An 18,697-nucleotide genomic window follows, 5' to 3' on the forward strand; every position below is an offset into this window, starting at 1 on the left:
ATATAATAGTACCACTGGTGGAGGGAAGTAGGCACTGGTGAAAGGACTGGTGTTGAAACACTGTATGGCTGAAACTCCATCATGAATAACTTTGTAATTCATTAGAATTCAATAAAATAATTAAAAAATTAAATATAATAGTACCTCGATAGTTGATGATTTCTGTTCCAAGCACCGGAGTCATCTCCAGGACTGTGATGAAGGCTTTGTCCATAGATGTTAGAGGAAAAGGAGACATGCGGTGTCTTCTAGCCACCTTGGTGATATCAACAGCACTGTGACCTAAAGCAGGAAGACAATTAACTTGGATTATGATGCTGAAACACAGATTAAAAAGGAGAAATGACTTATAAATATCAATAATCCTAATTTCATATGTCCCCAGTGAAAATTACAAGGTGAGAAATTTTTACTGCTTTCAAAATACAACTGTAAGTGTAACTTTAAGGAAATAAAGATAGCAATGTTACCCTTTCTGTCAAAACTTAGTGAAAATTAGTGGTACTGTCTAATCTTTCTTTGAGTGCTTAATATATGTTCTAGCAGCAGGCTTTTTTATGGTTTTGGGGTGACACCTGTAGATGCTCAGGGGTTACTTCTGGCTCTGCACTCAGGAATTACTCCTGGTGGTGCCTGGGGAACCATTTGGGATGCTGAGGATGGAACTGGCTGCATGAAAGTCATTACCTTATCCCTTGGACTATCTCTCCAGCCACTGTTCTAGTAATATTTTAACAAATTAATCTTCACAATGATGTTATGAGGAGGTATCATAATCATGCTTCTTTACACATATGGACTAAGGAGTTTATAGATATTGCATATTTAGGTGGAAATCACAGAGTGAATAAAAGAGAGACAGAATTCAAACTTAAGTTTGGCTTCAAAGTTTGTATCTTTAACCACTAAATCAAACATTGAAAACTTAATGAACTGGTTAGTAAAATGAAATACCCCAATGAAATTTATTTAATTAGGATTTCAAATTTTTCTTTCCTCTGAAAAAAGTCATAGGAAAACAAAACTATTAATTTGCCACTTACTACTCTTTTACTTGGTCCCATGGCATTATTACCACTCATACACTAAATTCTTCATTTTGTATCTCACTGATCCTAAACTCTACCCTCAGCTCTAGATTAATAAGCCATTTAGACAGCTGACATATAAGAATAGAACTGGTGAGTTCTATCAAATGTTCAAAGAGGACTTAGTGCTTATAGTTCTCAAGCACTTTCAAAATACTGAAGAAACAGGAATTTTCCCTAATATTTTCCTTCATAATTTTCTATTAAGCCAATACTACTCTAATAACAAAAGCAGATACTTCTAAAATATGAAATTATAGATCAATGTTTGTGATGAACATTGATGCAAATATCCTAGCAAAATCCTAGCAAATTGAATCCAGCAGCTTGTCAGAGGATTATACACCATAATTAAGTGGGTTACATCCCAGGGATGCAAGAATAGTTCAAAACATGCAAATTAGTTAATGTAATACACCATACCCAGAAAAGAAAGGATAGTGATCATAAAATTAAACCAATTGATGAAGAGAAGGCTTTTGAAAAGATTCAGAATAAAAATTTATTCATTCATGATAAAAATCCCCAGAAAAATAGGGATATTAGAAACACACCTCAAGAGAGTACTAGTCACCTACAATAAATCCACAGCCAATATCCTACTCAGTGAAAACTTGAAAGCCTTTCCCCTGAGATCAGGAATAGACCAGAATGTCCATTGTCACCACTCTAATTCAACAAGTACCTGACACATTAGACAAAAAATATATCAAAGGGATACAAATTGTACAAGATGTCAAACTATCACTATTTGTAGATAGAATAATAATATACACAGAGAACCCTAAAGACTCCACCAAAAAACCCTCCTAGAAACAATAAACCCATACAAGAAGGTAACAGGCTACAAAATTAACAAACAAAAAATACGTGGCATTTCAGTACACAAATAATTACAAGAAAAAAATGAAAAAACAACTCATTCAAAATAGTATCCAAAAAACATCATATACTTAGGAACCAGTTTAACAAAGGAGATGAAAGACTTGTACAGTGAAAACGATAAGCCACTGTTGAAAGAAAAAGACTACTGGAAACGAAAAAATACTTCTGAGGTAGTAGAGGGTAAGGTGCTTGCCTTGCACGTGGCTGGCCTGGGCTGGATCTCGGGCACCTCCTATGGTGGTACGCTGAGCACGCCAAGGAATGATTCCTGAGTACAGAGCCAGGAGTAAGTTCTGGGCACTGCAGAGTGTAGCCCCCCTCTCTCCCAAAACTTCCTGTTCATGGATTGGATGAATCAATGTCAAAATGACCTTCCAACCAAAAGCATTTATAGAGACTCAATGTAATCTCCATTAAAATTCCAGTGACATTCTTCAAGGACTTGGAACAAACACTAATACAATTTGTATGGAACTATACAACTTTCTGAATAGCAAAAGCATTTCTAAGGGAAAAAAAGATCATGACCTACAGGAGCAGGAGAGATAGTACAGGAGGTAAGGTGCATGCCTTGCACGTAGCTGAGCCAGGTTTGATTCCCAGTATCCCATATGATCCTCTAAGCACCAGCAGGAGATTATGAGCACAGAGCCCAAATTAATCCCTGAGCATCGCTGTGTGTATCCTCCAGAGCCCCCTTTCGTCCCCCCTCCTCCATAATGTACTACAAAGCTATGATTGCATGGTACTAGAATAAAGATTGACTCACAGACCACTGGAACAGAATGAAGTGTCCTGAGATAAACTCTCTGATTTATGGATAGTTAATCTGTGGCAAAGCAGCTATGTTCAAGAAGTAAAGAAAGGAAAATCTCTTTAACGAATGGTGCTGGGAAAACTGGATAGCCACATTTTATAAAATGAAACTGGAATCATATTTCACTTAATTCTAAGGACATTAAGGATCTCGAGATTAGAGCATAACTTGTAAAATACAATGAAGAAAGGACCTCAGAGGTATTTTCAATGAGCCAACTACAGAAGCAAACATCAAAAACAAAACACTAGAACAAAACCAAAAATAAACAGGGACTATAAGAAATTAACAGTTAAATTAACAGGCAGAAGAAATGCAAGCTAAAATAGATATTGTATTGAGTTTGAGACAATATTCACACACGTTAATCAGATAAATAGAAAATGTAATGTACTCACAAAAACCAACAACAAAAATTTCAATAATACCATCCAAAAGAGGGAAGAGATGTAAAGATACTTCCCAAAGAAGACATACAGATGGTTAGTAAGCATATGAAAAAGTTTTCATGGTCACTTACTGAGAAAATCAAATCAGAAAACAACGATAACTCACATCAGCAACAAACAAATAAACAAACAAACATATATCAAAAGGTTCGGATATAACCAAAGGAACTCTCATTCACTGTTGGTGGGAATGTCACCTGGTTCAATCTTTGTGGAAAGCAATATGGAGATTTACTGAAAAAGAAAGGAAAGAACTTCCACATAATCCAGCTATACCATTTTTTGGTATTACCACACCCCCCAACATAAAAACATTATTATATGCACATTTGTGTTCATTGAAACATTTAGTACAATAGCCAAGATATTGATACAACATAAATGTCATAACTCTGATGAATGGATCAAGAAGTTGTGGTATATACACACAAGATAATACTATGTAGCTACAAGAAAGGATGAAATTTTGCAGCTTGCAGATGTGTGAATTAAACTAGAGGATATCATCCTGAGTGAAGTCAGAAGAAAAATGCCAGGTAAAAAATGACCTCATATGTGGAATAAAATACATAGATATAGAGTTAACAAATGTCAAAGGCAAACATACTGAAGCACTGGTTCACAAAATTGAGTTTATGCAGAGAGGAGGAATAGGTATGGATGGCAGGATCCTTTGGGACATTGGTGGAGGAAAGCGGGCATTCTAGATAGGAGAGGTGTTGGAATAATGCATGCATGAAAATATCTTTTACAGTATTATAAACCACAGTACCTCAATAAAGATGGGGGAAAAGAATATTTTCTGCTAAAATTTAAATCATCTAACATCACATGGGTATATAACAGGCAACTTTAATGTAAAATGTCCAAAGTAAATCTTAAAGTACTAACAACCCTCCACCACATTCCTCGCTCCTTTTCATTCTCATCATTCTGGTAATCTGGGTCTCTGGTCTGAGTCCATAATTTTTTTTCAGATGTTTTGTCTATTCCTGTGCTTTCATCTCTACACCTCATCTATGAGTCAAATGAGAAAATAGTTTTCTTTTTTTTTTAATTGAATCACCGTGAGCTACACTTACAAAACTTTCAGGTTTGAGTTTCAGTCATACAATGATTGAACACTCATCCCTCCACCAGTGCACATTTTCCACCACCAATGTCCCCAGTATCCCTTCCCCCCTCCCACCCCTACCTTTGCCTCTATGGCAGTTTCCCTCTTTCTCTCTACTTATGGGAATTATGCTTTGCAATAAAGATAATGAGAGGCCATCATGTTTGGTCCTTTATCTACTTTCAGCACACATCTCCCATTCCGAGAGATCCCTTCAAGCATCATTGACTTAGTGATCCTTTCTCTATTCCAGCTACCTTCTCCCCCAGCTCATAAGGCAGGCTTCCAACCGTGGAGCAATCTTCTTGGACGTGTCTCTACTGTCCTTGGGTATTAGTCTCATATTATGATATTTTATATTCCACAAGTGAGTGCAGCCATTCCATGTCTGTCCCTCTCTTTCTGACTCATTTCACTTAGCATGATACTCTCCATGACCATCTACTTATAAGCAAATTTCATGACTTCATCTTTCCTAACAGCTGCATAATATTCCACTGTGTAGATGTACCAAAGTTTCTTTAACCAGTTGTCTGTTCTCAGGTATGCTGTTGTTTCCAGATTCTATTATGAACAGTGCTCCAAAGAATATACAGATGCAGATGTCATTTCTACTGCCAATTTTTTGCACCCTCGGGATACATTCCTTGAAGTGGTATTGCTGGGTCATATGGAAGCTCAATTTCTATTCTTTCAAGTAATGCCCATATTGTTTTCCAAAAAGGCTGGACCAGTTGGCATTCCCCCAACAATGAAAGAGAGTCCCTCTTTTCCCACATCCACACCAGCACTGGTTATTCTTGTCCTTCTTCTTCTTCTTCTTTTTTTCTTTTTTGGGTCATATTGGTGGTGCTCAAAGGTTACTCCTGGCTCTGCACTCAGAAATTACTCCTGGTGGTGCTTGAGGGACCATATGGGATGCTGGGGATCAAACCCAGGTTGGCCATGTGCAAGACAAACACCCTACATGCTGTGCTATCGGTCCAGCCCATTATTCTTGTTCTTCTTGATGTGTGCAAGTCTCTGTGGTGTGCGATGCTATCTCATTGTTGTTTTGATTTGCATCTCCCTCATGATTAGTGATGTAGAGCATTTTTTCATGTGCCTCTTGAGCATTTGTATGAGAAAATATTTTTCTTTTGGCTTATTTCACTTAACATGGCTCATGCATGTTGCAAAAGGTAAGATTTTATTTTTTTTCTTGTGGCTAAGTAGTATTCCATTGTGTATATAGACCACATTATCTTTATGAATTCATTTGTTGTTGGGCCCTTGAATTGTTTCAAGATCTTGGCTAAAGCAAATAGCACTGCAATGACTAGGGGTGCTTATCTTTTTGAATTAATGTTCTTGAGTTCTTTGGATTGATTTTTAGGAGTGGAATTGCTGTATCATATAGTAGGTCCACTTACAATTATTTTGGGGTCTCCTCTTCTTACTGCTTTTCACAGAGACTTAACCAACAGTATAAGGACTTCTATTTCTCCAAAATTCTGTGAACACTTGTTGCTCATAAATGTTTTTCTTTTTTCTTTTTTTGGGGGCCGACATACCCTACAGTGTGTAGGGGACCATACGGAGTGCCAGGGATTGAATCCAGGCCTAGATTGGCTGTGTGCAAGTCAAGCACTTAACCTACCTATGGGAGCCTGCTAATGACCTTTATAATGGATGTTATTCTCAAAGATATGAGGTGATACTTCGTCATTTTGATTTTCCTAAAAAGTGATAATGAGCTTTTCATGTTCTGTAAAGAATCTGCATGTCTTCATTGGTGAAGTGTCAGTTCACTCTTATCTTCATTGATTTTTTTTCTTGTTGGGAGTTTTGAGTTTCTTATATATTTTGTTATTATCTCTTTGTCATACATAATATGTGAACATTTTCTCCAATTAAGTCATGTAAGTAGTGTCTTTTTTGAGTTTCTTTAGCAGTACAGAAACTTTTAAATTTAATATTATCACATACATACATATACAAATGTCAATACTTATATCTATATATAAAATTTGCAAGAACAGTAAATATTTTTCTTTTTTGGGTTCACTATATTATCAGTAAACCCACATACCAAATAATAAAATAAACATTTACTGAATATTTACTGAATTAATAATTTTAGTAAAAAGTAACTTTTAGGATATTATATCCTCAGGCACTAAAAAACTTGGCTATTTTTTTGAAAACTAAAGGTACATAGGTCAAAGGGTAAACAGAAAAGGAGTAATTGAAAGCATTGTTACTTAGTTGTCATGACTGCTATCCACAAATCCTCTCTACCCTATCCACTTGTAACTAAGGGTGGTCATAGTTCTAACTAGTGAGATATAGGCTGAGGATACCTAGCATTTAAAATTTTATAGGTCTAGTTTAGTCTGGACATGAGGAAAAAATTCACTGTTGGTGGGAATGTCAACTGGTTCAATCTCTTTGGAAAATAATATAAACATTTCTCGAAACAACCCCTAAGAATTAAGCCTCCATGCAAAACAACAATTCCATTTTTGGAGATCTACTCCAAGGACTCCAAACTCTGTTCCAAAAAGACATCTGCACTCCTATGTTTACTGCATCTCTATTCACAATAGTCAAAATCTTGGAACACCCCAAGAACAAATCATTGTGTATATATACATATAAAGAAACTATGGTATATATACACAGTAAAATATTACTCAGGTGTAAGAAAGGATGAAATCATGAAATTTATTGCTACATGGACAGATCTGGAGGGTATCATTATGAATAAAGTTAGAGGATGGGGAAAGGGAGAGAATGATCTCTCTTATATGTGGACTATAAAGAAGCACAGTAAGGCAATAACAAATGGTCAAAAGCAAACAGAAATTAGAAACTGGATAAAGAATTGATCTTAAAGTGGCTGAGGGAGAGGTGGAGGAAACAGATAACGGAAGAAAGCAAAACATCTGGTAGACAATACAGTTGGAACACTGTATGCATGAAACCCTTTTAACAGTGTTCCATATCACAGTACCTCAAATAATATTTAAAATTGTTTTTAAAAAAAGGACCTCTGCTTGTTGCTGTGCCATCCTATGTTAGATCTACCTCTGACTGACCTCCGTGGGCTATTCTAGAATGGGAGGCAGAGTCTCTCTCTAGTGGGTCCTACTAGCCGCCACACTTGACCTACACCATATTAAGAGCCCACAGCACAGATCTACTCAACAAATTACATGATGCTCACAGTTATGTTTCCTATTATTTTGTAAGCATGAGTAAAGAAGAAAGAGACTAAGCCCTAGCATTTTCCAGTGGAGAATAACCACAAAGACTTGTAGGGCATCAAAAACACCACAAAACCAACGAAGACAACATAGAAGCCCACCAAGCTCAAGAAGTGAACGATAATATCATCAGACATAACACCAAATAGCTCAGTTAACTCTGATGAGGATGACCAATGAGCTCAAAGAAATGATAAAAGAGACAGTCAGCAAAGTACAAGAAAGCATGAGTCAGAATGAAAAAAAAACCTACTATATTAGAATTGACAAAAATAAAGAGCATGGTAGGTGATAAGAAAACTCTATAGCAACTCTGAATATCAAAATAACAGCAGCTGAACACATGACCAGGGATTTTTAAAATGAAGAAGAAATATCTAATAAATAGAAGAAGGTATCAAATAGTCTCAAAAGAAATGAAAACCAATTTTGGCATCCAGCGGCTTCTTATAGAAATGCATCTGACTGTGAACTGAGCTACAACCCCATGCCGCCCCAGGAGGGGAAAGGTTTTTGTCTTTCAACCCCTTCTTGCTATGGGGGAGGCGGCAGCAGCACCCACATGGCGACTGCCATCTTCTAGATCTCACTATTCAGAGGTATGAGTTTGCAGTGACATGGTGCGCAGGAGATCATGGGATGGGGGTATTACTGGCATGCTCTCCACCCAGATGAGACCTGGAGCAGCCGCACACAAAACGGCTCCTCTGCTCCTTAAAGACTATGATCTTGGAGGTCTACTAACCAATTTTGGCACCTAGCAGCTTCTTATAGAAATGCATCGAGACTGCGAAATGAGCTAAAATATCAGAAATCCAAAACTGCGTGGCCACGTGAGCTCATATATTCTTCATTCTCAGCAATGGAAAACAAATTATCAAATGATGCCTTTTCAGCAGGTTTGATTGTTGGGGGAAAATTCCGAATAATAATAGTGAGTTTTCTGTTGAAATATTGAATGTATTCAAAGTATAGAGAGAATAAAGTGAACATCGTTAGCCACACAGGTGGAGTGGGGGTGGGATGGGGGTATACTGGGGTTCTTGGTGGTGGAACATGTATACTGGTAAGGGATGGGGGTCTGATCATTGAGTGATTGAGAATTGAACCTGAAAGCTTTGTAACTTTTTCCATGGTGATTCAATTAAAAAAAAACACATAACTAAATAAATAATAAAAAAAAGAAATGAAAAGAATACCAGGGAACTATGGGATGAATTTGGAAACAATATAAGAATTATTGAAGTTCAAGAAGAACAGGAAGGCAAATTTGATGAAGAAACAATAGCTAAAGAAACCATCGATAAGAACTTCTCAGAGTTTAAGAACACAGATACTGAGAACCAAGAAGACTTGCTTGAAGGGTCCCAATTAAAATACACACAACCAGAAAAACTCTAAGACATGTTATACTCAAAATAACAAAACATAAAGAGACAGAATATTGAATGCAGCAAGATAAAAAGAAAAACTTACAAAGGAAAGCTCATAAAATGTATAGAAGGTGTATCAAATGAGACTCTATGAGTCAGAAAAGTAACAAACTCAATGAAATGAACACTTCACCAAGAATGCTCTATCTAGCTATGTTATCATTCAGACTTAAAGGTTGATACAGAACTTCACAGACAGGCAGCAGCTTGGGAATTCATAGCCTTGAAACCAGTTCTGCAAGAAGTTTAAAAGAGTTCCTTTAAAGGATAGGAGAAACATTTCAGTTTGATGTAGTCCCATTTGTTTAGTTTCGATTCTGTAGCCTTTGCCAATGGTTATCATGTCACTGAAGACTCCTTTGAGGTCTAGGTCTGGAGCATTCTACCTATATTTTTCCTCAATGTACTTTATAGATTCATATCTGATCTCAAGGTCTTTGACTCACTTTAGTTGGCTTTTATGTAAGGTATGAGACTAAAATTTTTTGTTTGCCAAAAGAAACACTGGCAGTTAATAGACAGGGAGAAAATATGAATTAAAGGCAGTTAACAGACAGGGAGAAAATATCTGTACTTAACGCATCAGATAAAAGGTTGATATTCAGAACACCTTTAAGTACTCACAAAGGTTAGAAACAACAAAAATCTAAAACCTCATCAAACATGAGGGAATAAAATGAACAAATAAAATGAACAAATACTTTCCTGAGGAAGACCAATGGATTGTCAACAGACACATGAGAAAATGCTCATCATAACTTGTAGCACTGTAGCTCTGTCCTCCCGTTGTTCATTGATTTGCTTGAGTGGGCACCAGTGACATCTCCATTGTGAGACTGTTATTACTGTTTCTGGCGTATCAAATACGCCAGGCTCTGCCACGCAGGCAAGTAACTCTCGGTAGCTTGCTGGGTTCTCCAAGAGGGACGGAGGAATCGAACCCGGGGACATTGGTGGAGGGACTAGTGTTTTAACACTGTATGCCTGAAACAACTCTATTATGAACAACTTTGTAAATTACAGTCTCTTAATAAAAAGATTTAAAAAATGTACACAGGCTTCCCAAGGACTGGTATGGTGGTACTCCCACTTTAAAAAGTTTGCATTTCCAAGTAGATTTATAAAGTAAATAGTTAAGGTATTTCTGAGGATCGAGCCCAGGAAGTAACACATGCAATACAAGTGTTCCACAAGAGATATGCCCTTAGCTCAAATTTAATTGTGTTTTCTTTTTGTTTGTTTGTTTGATTTTGGGGCTGCACCAGTGGTGTTCAGGGGCTACTCCTCACTGGGGTCTCATGTGACCATCCTGGTGGTAATTGGGACTATACAATGCCAGGGGGCTTGAATTATATGGAAATCATGTGTTTTAGCCATTTGGGTTATCTCTCCTGTCCTTAGTCTGTTTCCATTTTAAAAATAAACACACAAAGACTATACTTTCAGGGATCATTTCTATAGTTCTCAGGGATCAGTTCTATAGCTCAGTACTAGAGAAGTTTTTCTGATCATGTAAAGCACCTGAAACCACGAGGAGCCAGAGTATCCTCTCCTAAATGTGGATCTGGTTCTAGGTGTTTTTGCAACTGCTTTTCACCATTGATGATCATTCTCTTCTTTTGCAGGAGTGAAAGGGAGAGGATGCAGTCTGAGTGTTTCTGGTGTGTGTGTGTGTGTATGTGTGTGTGTGTGTGTGAGAGAGAGAGAGAGAGAGAGGGAGAGAGAGAGAGAAAGAGAGAGAGAGAGTATGTGTGTGTGTGTGTGTGTATGCGCGCGCAGGCTGGAGGAGGGAGAAGAAACACACAACTAAAACTTTTTTTTTGGTATTGATATACTAGTGACTTAAAAGTAGTATAAAAATGAAAGATTCAGAAAATTAAAAAAGTTATCTCTGACTTAATGCATTCTTATTACCTTGGACTATTAAATAACTCAATTAGGGCAGAAAAAGGATCTAGCTATCTTTTGCCCCATACTACAACTCTCTTTCTGATGCTGAGATCCACAGAAAAACCTTAGAGAAGATTAAAACATTTTTGCGAAAATGAAAGACATTTTATTGATAGCAAGATGGGTATAATCAAGTAGTTTTCATTGATTGAAACTGTCAATTTTTTTTTTTTACAAAATACTTCAGATGTTTATTGTTGTGTTTCCTGCAGCTTAAACGGTACTATGGCATGTAACAGATGTGAAGTATGTGCCTCCTGAGTGTATGAAGAGAATTAACAGAGGTTCTTAATGTAACAGATCTTGAATGTTCAGTATTAGTAGGGAGAACTTAACTCCAGCATTCTAAGGCAAGTGAAGAACTCTCCTTGAAGAGGGGCAGACCCTGCCAGATGGGAATGATGGGGGTTATATTTCCAGCAGTTCAGTAAATGTGTTCCTTTTCTATGAGAAAAGTCATGCTCCCTCAAGAGCCAGTAGACATTTGCTGAGTAGCTAGATAAACAGGATGTTGGTTTCTTATCTTCTGTTATAGACTAGAGAAGGAGGTGTGATTATTACTTCAATTTATGAACCAGACACTTTCACATCCCAAACTGCCCAGAGTTCCACCAACCTGGAAATAATATTTATTATAATCTAATTGTAACAGTAGTTGTGCTAAAGCTGAGTTGATCTAATGATTCCGATCACGAGAAAGAATCTTGAATAGGAGTAAAGACTGGTGGCTAAAGCCCTTCACCAGAATGTCCAGCTGGGCAGCCCCACTCTTATCAAGTGGGCTCATGTTCTGACTGCCCAGTGAGCAAAAGCTATGACATAAATCTAAGATTTCATTCAGACAGTGAAACACAGGTTTCAACAAGATGAAGGACTGAGCCAATAAATTGCTCAGGAAGCGGTCATGAGCCAACTGAATGCTTTCAAATCTTGGGGGGAACTGATTTAATGAAGCAGCTGTGAGAACTGAGACTCTAGCACATCCACCTGAAAATATTACTGAAGATTTTCCAACATGAATTCCATGTAATTTCACAGGTACCACTTGACCTTGTCAGTCTGGCTGGACTTGAGATGCTTGCACTGCATCTGTTGTGTACTTTTGTTGGACACTAGTGGACTTTGGTCGTGGTGACGTGTGGTAACTATGTACGTATAAAGAAACATTATTCCTGGACACAAATATCTTCTCACAGCTACCTTACACATGATTCCCAATAGTTAGAAAGGGAGTCAATGAGGACATTAGCTCCATTCAATTCACATATAATGTAGAGCAAAACTAAAAGGTGAAAACATGTATACTATTGTAATTATAGTGGTTTAGGGAATATGTAATTTACAATAATGAAATTAGTTGGTAATGTGTGAACTGTTACTAACAATTTGTTGGAAGTTATTTTCACAACAAATAATTACAATGTGCTTTATAATATTGCTATCTTTAAAGGGGAGTGATGGGGAAAAGAAGTCTAGACATTTTCCAAATGATAGCTGAGTAAACTTAACAAAAAATTATTTTTTATATAAATATATATAAATATAAATTAAAATAATCTATATTTTAATTAAAATATAAATTAACAATTCTTTTGTGATAAATTAAATTTTCTATAGTATATACAGAATCAAACCAATTCTAAATTATCTGCAAAATTATAAAGAGATTTCTTAGGTTTTTATCAGTAATGCTGCAGGCAGGTAAATAGGAGGGCCCTTAAACTGGAACGAGTCTGAAGACAAGGAAATCTTTGACATAAAAGACCCATTTCAAGAGACAGGAAAGCCATTGAGAAGTAGAATTTCAGGCCAAATTCAAGAAGGATTCCCGAGAGGAGAGGTGGCTGGATCTCCTGGAAGTAGAGGCTCTATCCCTGTAGCAAGGCCAAGCAAAGAATATCAAAAGATCATCAACTGCCACCCCCTGCCCCCGGCAACCATCCTAGCATCAGACTTGGGATGAGAGGCAGTTTGAAAAAGTGTATATAAATGAACTGGGACAGAGGAACTGTGCTTATGTATTGCTCATGCATGTCTTGCCAGTGCCCATGCTGCCTGCACCAAGTTGAACGAGTTTCTAAATGCTTAATTTTGGTCAGTCTGAAAAATAGACAAAAATTATGGCCTGTACACAAAAATAGTACATATTAATGCAAACATTATTTTGGTCAATAATCTTAATGTTCTTTTAATGAGAACTGTCCATTTAAAAAATAACTGTAAACATTTATTAAAATTAGGTTCTTTTTCTTCATCTTTCTGTTAAAAATTATGAGTCAAATGTATTAGGGAAAAAAGGAGTAAGCCTGATGATTTGGTTTAGCTAAGATCAAGTAATGGAAAAAGGGGAGAATGAGATTTGTGCAATATATAGTATGTACTACCTATGTAGTCATGCTCAAGGCCACTCTCCACACGTTCGGATGAGCCTCACACATGAAGGGACCAGCAGAGGAACCCAGGTGTGCGGAACCTGGGGCTGAGATCTCCAAGACTGCTCGAATTGGGACTGAGCATTCTCCATCCAGAACCCCCATTTTCCTGTAGCTTGGCAGCCACTCTCACAAACTGTCCCTAGAGCCGTGTAATCCCACCAATGGCCAACATCCAGAGACTATAAAACCAAGCTTGCGGCCTCTCAACATCTAATAGCCTTGTTCTCCTTCTTGGAGAACCTGACAAGCTACCAAGAGTCTATTGCCCACAGGGGTGAGCCTTACAAGCTCCCCATGGCATATTCATATCCCAAATACAGTAAAAGATACATGCATATCCCTCGGAGAGCCCCGGCAAGCTACCGAGAGTATCCCTCCCGCATGGCAGAACCTGGCAAGCTACCGTGGCGTATTCAATATGCCAAAAACAGTAACGATAGGTCTCATTGCCTTAACCCTGAAAGAGCCTCCAATTGTTGGGAAAGACGAGTAAGGAGAGGCTGCTAAAATCTCAGGGCTGAGGGTAATAGAGACGTTACTGGTTCCTGCTCGAGTAAATCGACGAACGGGATGACAGTGACTACCCACTTTAATGATGAAAAGAAATTAATGTAGCAAATATTTACAGACACTTATTTACTAATATTTATCAGGAGGTTATAAAGAAATTGGAAGACCCAAATGAGGAAAAGTAATTCATTTCCTATGGTCAGAAGTGAACTGACTTTATAACTGTCTTTCTACAACTTTTATTATCAAAGGGTAGAGACCTTGTCTGAAACTATAATAGCTGAGTTACCCTAATCTGGGAAAATAAACATTCAAATAAAAGGGATTTAAAAAATCTGAAACAAAGTAAGCCGAAAGAGGCATACTGATAAAGTATTAAAAACTAAACATAGGGTGGTTGGGAAAATTGGAAATAATGGTGGTGGGCAGTTGCAATGGTGGTGGGATTGGTGTTGGAATACTGAATGTAATAAATAATGAACAACTTTATAAAAATAAATTAAAAACATTAAAAAATTAAAAAATAACAGATTACCATAAGAATCTGGGAAAAACATTACATATAAGGGAACTGGTATAAGATCATCCATGGACTTTTCTATAGAAAGTATATAAGACATAAGAGAATGTCACAAAGCTCAACAAAAAAACTATTAACTCCATGAAAAAAAATGAAAGAGAAGATAGACACTTCCACAAAGGGAACATATGGACGGCCAACAAGTATTGAAACAAGGGTTCACCCTTACTTTGCAAAAATGCAAATTAAAATCACATTCTCAAGACAGTGAGGATGGCATATATCAAAAAATCTATAATCAGTGTTGGTGAGGATGTGGTAAAAAAGGAAACTCCCAAGCAGTTTTGGTGGAAATATCTGGTTCAGCTTTCATGGAAAAGAGTAGAGATTTCTCAAACGTAAAAGTAGAGCTTCATATGACCTAGCAACTCCACTTTTTGGTATCTACACCCCAAATAAAAGAAACAATTTGATAAGATATATGCACACTTATACTTATTTTCAGTGTTCAATACAAAAGTATTTTGCTCAGTAATCCAATTGTTCACTAACAGTTTGTATAAAGAAGTTGTGGTATACACACATGGGATACTATGCAGCCATAAGAAAAGGTGAAATCATGCAGTTACCTGCGACTTGGATAGAACTTGAGTGCATCATACTAAGTGCAGTAAGTCAAAGAGAAAAAGACAACAAACAGATAAACTCATTCATCTCTGGTATACTGAGAAATAAGAAATGGGAATGAAAGGCATCTGAAGATGAAACATAAGATACATTGGATTTAATGTAAGAACAACGGTGGAGGGTTCTGAGCATTTTTGTGGGGGGTGAGATAATGTGACTATGTACATCAAAATAATAAGCATTAACATTGTTATAAACATGTGGTTCACAGTATAATAAATTAAATAATTAAAGGGAAAAAAAGAGTCTATCAAAGGCAGAGGGTGGGAGGCACCTTGAGGCACTGGTGGAGGAAAGCTGACACTTGTGGTGAGTGTGAAGTTGGAACAATGGATGCCTGACACTGGTTTTAACAGTATGGTAAATCAATGTACTTAAATAAAAGCTGGGAAAATTAACTAATACAATTTGTTACAAAATAAGTATGTTAAAATATAGAGTGCAATCTCCGGTGACCCAGGGATCACACCCATAAGACCCACCCTGCCTGAGCCAGATAAAATTCCTCATCGGCCAACCTCCACTACCCAACTGCCACCACGCTCCAGGCCGCTTTCCAGACGCTCAGACTGAGCCTCACGCATGAGTGAAGTCCAACAGAACCAGGTAATATGGAACTTTGTGACCTTGAACTCTGGGCTCAACGGGACCCAGAAACAGAGATTCTCTGCCTGCTTCCACCAATCTCTGGTGACCCAGGGATCACACCCGTAAGACCCATCCTGCTGGCGCCAGATATTTTCTTCATCGGCCACCCTCCACTATTCAACTGCTGCCAAGCTGCAGGCTGCTTTCCTGACCGCGCAGATGCTTTGCGTCCATGCGACACATCATAAACTCTTCTTACCCATTTTCCATCAAATTTGATGGGCTTCAAATATGGTGTGAACCATCGGAGCACCTATAATGGCAATTGGAGGCCATCCTAAAAGCCTCCATCCCTCTCGGAGAGCCCGGCAAGCTACCAAGACTATCCTGCCCAAATGGCTGAGCCTGATAAGCTACCCGTGGTGTATTCGATATGAAAAAAACAGTAACAACAATGGGCTTCGTTCCCCTGACCTGGGAAGAGCCTCTAATATGGCAGTGTTAAGAAGGACGAACAAGGAGAGGCTGATAAAATCTCAGGGTCGCTGCCAAAATGAAGAAGGGCTAAAATGACTGTTTGCACTTTTAACGCACGTAAACTGGCATCGGAAGCATCCATTGAGGACCTGATCGTGCAAGTGCAGAAGATCAAGTACTACGTCATTGATTAACCGAAATGAGAAGGCATCGAACACATCACACAGTTGCAGTTTTCGACACTGGAGAAGAACTGTTTCTCGAAACATGCAACAGTAGAGGTGTCGGTGGTGTCGGTGTCCTTGTCAACAAGAACTTGGCAATGAGCATTGATTTGTTCAAATGCCTAACAACCTGAATCGGATGCTTAGTTTGACTAGATGTGCTCATTGCAGGGAGTTTCTATCTTCGTCATCTACACACCAACATCCAACTACGACGAAGAAGAAATTGAAAGTTCTACATGGAGCTGGAGAAGTTCTATAAGGAAGACCACACCTTCTACAAGGTCAGTGTCAGTGATTTTCACACTAAGATAGGACCTAGAAGATCAGCTGAAAGACTCCACATCGGGACCCAAGGCCTAGAATAGAATGAACAGGGTGAGAGACTGTCTAAGTTCATCATGTTGACCAAAACCATCCATGGTAACTCGCAGTCCCAGAAGGTCGAATCTAAATGTTGGACCTGGGAGTCTCCCTATGGAGAGTTCCACAACAAAATTGACCACATCATATTCAATCAACAGGTTTGCCTGACCCATGTCGCTGTTGTTACAAAATTCCAAATGGGATCAGACCACCATCTCTTTCATGTGATTCTACTTCACAGAGCGGGGAGAAAGGGCTGCAAAGTTTAAGAAGAGAATCCCCAGAATGACCACCAATTGGGAGCTCTTTGACACTACTGCAGCAATATGGGAAGATGCCATCGTTGACAACATCAATGAGGAATACGATCGACTGCTTCAGCACCTCCATGATTGTGCGAGGAATGCGGAGAAAGAAAGCCACAAAAAGTCTCCTGTCTTCAGAAACTCTCAAGCTCATTCGCCAACATAATCTAGTGTAAACCTCAGGGAATCATAAGCTAATGTCCGAGCTCACAAAGCTGTGCAGAGAAGCAATAAAGGAAGACCTCAAAGAGGGAAGAGCAGCAGAGTTGGCCGATGCAGCAGACGCTGGGAAAAGTATTCACAACACCCATCTGTCCTTTGCCAACTATAAGACCAAGATGACTGCCCTCCTATGTCCTGATGGATCTATCATATCTTCCAGAGGGCAATAGAGAAAGTTATCCACGACTTCTACTCGGATCTCTTTGATAGCCATGTCCACCTACCCACATACCAAATTCAGCAGGATGGATATGTCATTCCCAGCGTTCTCTCTTCCGAAATACGACATGACATTTCATTGGTAAAGATGCATACAGCACCCGGTCCAGACAAGATCAGACTTGAACACCTGAAGAATCTGCTGCCAGTACTCATCAATACACTGGCTCTTCACACGCTACCTGTTTGAATGCAAGGTTTCATCCCAGTGGAAAACCAGTAGGACCGTTCTGTTGTACAAGAAGGGAGACATCCACGACATTGGCAACTATCGCCAGATCTGCCTGTTGTCCATCATCTACAAGTTATTCACTTGAGTCATCCTGAATAGGATTGGCAGAACACTAGATGAAGGACAACCATGCAAGCAAGCCGGGTTCCTAAAAGGATTCAGCACGATTGACCATATCCACAAGGTGAACAAGCTCATTGACGTTTCTAGAGAGTTCAAGGTGCCACTTTGTTTAACGTTCATTGATTTAAAGAAGGCCTTTAATTCTTTTGAGACTGAAGTGGTCATCGAAGCCCTAGCCAAACAGAGCATTCAAGGTCAATACATCAGGATCCTCTGTGAGCTTTATTACGGATTCACGACCAGAATGTCACCATTCTATAAAGAAGTGATCATAGACGTAAAGTGATCATAGAGGGGTTCGGCAGGGTGACACCATTTCACCGAAACTCTTCAGTGCCACCCTTGAGAACATCATGCGCTGAATGGAATGGGAAGGAATGGAAGTGAAGATAGATGGTTGGAAACTACACTACCTCCGCTTCACTGATGACATAATTCTCAAAACACCAAATATCAGCCAAGCGGAATAAATACTGGCCGACTTCGACCATGAATATGGAAAGGTCGGACTGCAGCTGGATCTCATGAAAACAATGTTCATGAGAAACAGACTAGTTCCTGATGTTTCATTTGCCCTCAACAGAACGAACATCTCCAAATGCAGCAGTTATGTCTACCTAGGTTGAGAACTCAACATGATAAAGGACCTGAACTGTGCAGGAGGAAGAGAGCAGTGTGGAACACCTTCTTCAAGAGCGTCGAAGAAGTGGTTAAGAGGACGAAGAACCTCCACCTCTGGGCACATCTTTTCAACTCCACCGTTCTTCCTGCACTGACATATGCCTCAGAGATCTGGACCCTACGA

The 18,697-nt window shown here is 38.6% G+C and overlaps 1 protein-coding gene and 1 pseudogene across 19 annotated transcripts in view; one reads left to right on the top strand and one right to left on the bottom strand.

Annotated features, from left to right (window-relative positions):
• GPHN (gephyrin) overlaps positions 1 to 18,697 on the bottom strand; it is a 494,826-nt gene that overhangs the window by 99,329 nt on the left and 376,800 nt on the right. For all 19 annotated transcript variants that reach the window (XM_004612348.2, XM_055130244.1, XM_055130246.1 and 16 more), the window contains one exon: positions 145 to 282. In XM_004612348.2, coding sequence (XP_004612405.1) covers positions 145 to 282 — 138 coding nt within the window. The remainder of the gene's footprint in view (positions 1 to 144; positions 283 to 18,697) is intronic.
• Positions 10,465 to 10,691, top strand: LOC129403750 (small nucleolar RNA U3; annotated as a pseudogene).

Source organism: Sorex araneus, chromosome 3 (assembly GCF_027595985.1).
Source record: "Sorex araneus isolate mSorAra2 chromosome 3, mSorAra2.pri, whole genome shotgun sequence".
NCBI lineage: Eukaryota > Metazoa > Chordata > Mammalia > Eulipotyphla > Soricidae > Sorex > Sorex araneus.